General features: G+C 57.5%; 1 protein-coding gene across 1 annotated transcript in view; it reads right to left on the reverse strand.

Annotated features, from left to right (window-relative positions):
• Nucleotides 1-4,685, reverse strand: part of NPM3 (nucleophosmin/nucleoplasmin 3) — a 9,607-nt gene continuing 4,922 nt past the window's right edge. Inside the window, exons 3-7 of the mRNA XM_010564845.1 lie at nucleotides 3,413-3,498; nucleotides 2,582-2,701; nucleotides 2,240-2,333; nucleotides 1,686-1,814; nucleotides 1-1,565 (exon numbers count right to left, since the gene is read on the reverse strand). Of these exons, the coding sequence (XP_010563147.1) occupies nucleotides 1,717-1,814; nucleotides 2,240-2,333; nucleotides 2,582-2,701; nucleotides 3,413-3,498 (398 nt within the window). The 3' untranslated portion in view covers nucleotides 1-1,565; nucleotides 1,686-1,716. The remainder of the gene's footprint in view (nucleotides 1,566-1,685; nucleotides 1,815-2,239; nucleotides 2,334-2,581; nucleotides 2,702-3,412; nucleotides 3,499-4,685) is intronic.

Genomic DNA, 4,685 nt, shown 5'->3' on the forward strand with positions numbered 1-4,685 from the left:
CTGGTGCCTCCCGGGCAGGCAGGGTCCCATGGCACGGGGTTGGGATGCCAAGGGTCCTTTCCCCGCTTTGCTGCAAGAGACATCAAAGCCTCCCTCTGTGCTGGTCAAGGGGAGCCGATCAAGGGCTGTTTGGGGCAGGAAGAACAGTGGGGAGGTGGGAAGGAGCTGCACAGGCCCCAGAGAGAAACGGCCCCACTCACGACCTAGGATGGAGCCCAAGCTGAGGATCTGCCCTGGAGGATTTCCTACCGGAGTCCACACAACTGAGAAACTCACGGTCCCAGGGCACCGACAGAGCCAGCAGGGCAGAACAGTACATGCTGCTTCTCAGGGATAACAGCCAGTGTCACAGACAAGGAGGGCTGGGACAGGCATCCACCCGTGGGCCAGTGATCCAAGATGGGATGCAGGGGAACCACCAGAGAAACATTTAAGGACAGGACCAGCCCCCAGGCGCGAGAAGTGCCACCTGACTGAAGCACAGAAAGGATCAAACCCTCTCCAAGTACCCAGACACGGGGGAATACAACTCCTCAACAAAGGTCAGAGCTCAAACCTGCCCCACAGCCTGCAGGTGCTGGTGTTTCACCCCTCCACAGGGCACTGCTGGGCTGAGAGCAGGACACAAGCGAGGACCTTGCTGTGACAGTGTCCAGCACCAGGGTCAATGTGGCCCAAACCAGGGGGGTGTTGCTGATGGCTGGATTACCTTTGGGAGCACATGTGAATCTGGCTCCCTGCCCCATAGAGCTGCCTGCAACTCTGCCTCTTCCCTCAGTAGCCTGGATGCAGCGCTGAGCTGCAGGGCACAAGCACGCAGAGCCCACAGGGGAAAGAGAGGAGCCCCCGAGTCCCTCCTGGGAGCTCCACAGCATCACCAAGGGAAGCAAGTGTCAGGGACTGGACATGGAGGAGCATCTCCCACTGAAATGTGCATGGGAGGAACCTGGTAGCCAGCAGAGATCCCCCTCCAGCCCTGATGCCTGAGAGACCTTTATTCAGAGTGTAAAAACAGTTCTTTACAAAGCAGGGTGACCCAGAACCTCCCCCCACATCAGACAAGCTGTGAGCTCCCACCCTACCATAACTGCAGCTGAGGACACAGCCTGGGCCCCGGTTTCACACTTCCAAGTGCATAAAAACCAACAAATTGTGAGTAAAGAAAAGCAAACACACTAGAATCAGTGAAACTGCCTGTCCCACCACTGTCCATCTGCTGGGGAAGGGGCCAGGACTGGGTATTTAGAGCCAGGAAGAGGGGGTGCACAGAGCAGAGGTCCAGGACAGCAAAAAGGCACAGGGCAAGGATCACCTCCTCCATCCCTGACTCCCAGCACAGGGATGGGGGGAGAGGAGATATACCAGCAGCATCCATCCAGTTTTGGGATCAACCTCCCAGGGCTGTGGGAAAGGAGACACCCCAGTGCTGGGAGCAGCCCCTGCTCCCCAAAAAGTTAAAACAGAAAAAAAAAAAAAGCAAAAAAAACCAAAGCAGCAAATGTTGAGGTCCTGGCAAGAGGTGTCCGAGGTAAAAGCCATCCAGGGAGAGAAGTCCCAGCGAGTACCTGGAGGAAGAACCAAACTGAGACCAGCAGTCTCCTGCAGCAGGGCAGCTTCCACCCACACTTGCCACACCAGCGTCGCAGCCACCCAGACCCTTCCACCAAGGCTTCCTGGCCCCTCACCTTGCCTAGAGATAAGTTACTGGTTCCTCTTCTATTTCTTGGCTGGCATGATAGGAGCAAGTTCCTCCTCCTCCTCCTCCTCCTCAGACAAGTCATCGTCCTCCTCAAAGGAAGCATCTTCCCTGTGCACTAGGACATACAAATAACTCTGTTACTTACCAACATATGTCTTTGGCAAATACCACTGACCCCCCAGACACCCCAAGAGCAGAGCAGCCCAAGGAGCACTGGAGCAGTTTTAACAGCAGCTTGCGGGCAATAAGCTGTATCCCAGCTGGAGGGAGGCCTCAGAGGGCAATGGTGACAGCCAGCCATGGGAAAAGGGGACAGTGTGGGTCATCCAGACCCCTTTTCCCATGCAAGGCTTTATGGCAGGGAAGGAATTCCTGCACAGAGATGCCCCCTGGGGAACCAGCACAATGGAGGCACTGAGCACACATGCTGGGCAGCACCAAGCACATCTCCCAGGGGCTCCCCAGCTGGTGTTCACACTGGAGAGAGCCCCTCCAAACCTCTCGCTTCTCCCAAGCCTTTCCCCATGCATGAGTGCTAACCTATCCGGTGCCAGCCGGTGAGGTGTACTGGGCCAGAGCCTGCTGCCAGGCGGAAGGTCACCGGAGGCTGGAGCTTGAAGTTGTCCAGACTCAGCTGCAAAGAGACAGAGATGGAGCTGAGTTAGGGGCAGAGGCAAAAAGCAGAATGTCCTGCAGTCCCCAGCACAGCACGTGGCCCAATTAACCATGTCCTTCTGGGGGCATCTGCAGCCAAGCCAAGGCTACCCAGGGCACTTCCCCGTGAGCTCATGGTCAGGATCCTAGGGGAAAGGTCCACAAACATCCAGAGATGTCCAGTTCCCTGCAGCCAATCCCACCTGAGTCTTCAAAACAACCTCTTACCAAGGGCTGGCATGACAACTTCAGGTTTGCCACAGGCACAGCGATCTCCTGGTTCTCGTGGTTTCGTCCAACAACCTCCACCACATTGCACTCGTCCTTGGCACCATCCGTGAGGCAGACCTGGGCGGGAGCAGAGATTGTGAACTCCTGCTCTCCCATGGGACACAGCAGGGGCAGCTACGGGTCTCCATGGGACAAGTGACCCACAGCAATACTACCAGTCCAGCTGCCATGCAAGGTGTGAGGATGCTGCTCCCAAAACAGGGAGAGCACAGAGCATCCCCTGCAGCAATTGCCCCCTTAGTGCCTGCAGAGATGCTCTGTGTCTTTCCTAGCTGGGACAGCTGTTCCTGCAACTGCCTCAAGACATGGCACCTGGGCTGCATTTTCTGCTGATCTGATCCATGCTGGCAGGTCCTGTGCTCCCAGGACAGAAAGTGACCCCCAGGGAGAGCCAGTCATGAAGCCTTGCACCTACCTGGGCTTGGAAAGCAACAAGCCAGAGACCCAGCTGGTGTGAAGGGCATGTTCTAGTGGGAGGTTCCAGCAAGGTGAAATACAAGGAAAAAATACCTTCCTTTACCCCATGTCTGGAGTAGTCCTCTGCTGAGCAGCCTCCCGCCACCACTAGCTTTGCTCAAGCATTTCTGTGCAATGGATAAACGTGATAGCCCCATGCCCTGCCCTGAGAGCAGCCAGTGCCAAGACCTCAGCCAAGGGAGTCCCCTGGTCCAGCCTGGCCCGGGAAGGGGGAATGAGCCTGTGAAGCGGGGGTGAGGCTGTGGGCCACTATGGAAGAGGACAAGCACAGTTAATCCTCAATTCTCTTACCACAGACAGGGCCAAAATGTGGTCGGAGTCATCTTCCTCGTCCACCTGAAACGTGTAGGATTTGGTATTGGCAGTGAGCTCGCAGCCTGGAAATAGGAGATGAGAAAAGCTGCAGCGGCCATTATGCAGCCCCAAGCACCGTGGGCAAAGGGTTCCCAGGGCAAGCCCTGGCCGGGCACGCACACAGCATCCCTAAACCACTTTATTTTCTCATGCTCAGGAGCAGCCTCAGGCCAGGGCACCCTGGGCTCCAGGATAAAGTGTCCCCAAGAACTGTGCACCCCGCTCAGCACCATACAGGGACAAAACCTGGCATCCCCAAAGCAGGCTGCTAGGAAGCAGTGCCCGGGGGCACCCAAGGCCCCCGGGCGCAGCCAGGGCAAGGCTCAGCCCCTGCAGAGAGCAGCAGAGCCAAGGTGCACTGCTGTGGACAACAGGAGAGGGAGCAGGCAGAAAGGCAGCTCTGCTCTCCTCAGCGTCAGTGAAACATTTGCTCTGGTGAGAGCGTGGAGGCAAAGACACGGAGCATGAGACCTGAGTGATGAGAGACAACGTGAGGGGAGGATACTGGGCCAGGCTGCAGGGGGCTGGAGTCCCTCAAGACAAGTCTCGAGACATATTTTATTACGTACTTCTCCAAAGAGCAGCAAAAACAAGGGAGATGCAAAATTACGTCCTCAGCTCTTAGGATCAGGATTCAGCCAACCGTGGGGAGGAAGGAAAGGCAGAGCGCCCTGGCTGTGTTTGCTTATTGCGGGATGATTCACCAATGTGAAGCAGATCGGAAAAACACAGACCTGAGCCCTGCATACCAGACCCGGCATTTGCAACGGAGAGAGAGGACTTAGCCTCAGCAAACACCGCCCAGGGCAGGACCTCTCCCTCACCGCGCTTCTGTATTCAGCTCACCGGGGCAAGGACCGAAATCCAGGTGCATAAAAGGCCTGGGGGGCTGCTGCTCCACTCCCCTTTTCGACAGAAGCGTTTGCCGAGCCGCGATGTTTGCGGCGCCGTGGGCCGGGAGCAGCCCCGGACACGCGTGCGCACGCCTGCTTGCACACACGTTTATGAGCAGCGCAGGGCCACGTGTTGTGGGGGTTTAACAGCCCCGGCCGAAACCCCTCCCAGGGAGGAGGGACGCGGCTCTGCCGTCCCGCGAAGGGCACCCACGAAACGCTGACGTGGGAGCGCGGGGGATTAACCGGAGGAACGGGAGAGGCCGGCGAGAGCCGGGGCTGCTGCCTGCGCTGGCGTGGAGCTGTCACCTCTCCCC

The sequence above is a fragment of the Haliaeetus leucocephalus genome, unplaced genomic scaffold (genome assembly GCF_000737465.1).
Source record: "Haliaeetus leucocephalus isolate CR32 unplaced genomic scaffold, Haliaeetus_leucocephalus-4.0 Scaffold184, whole genome shotgun sequence".
Lineage (NCBI taxonomy): Eukaryota > Metazoa > Chordata > Aves > Accipitriformes > Accipitridae > Haliaeetus > Haliaeetus leucocephalus.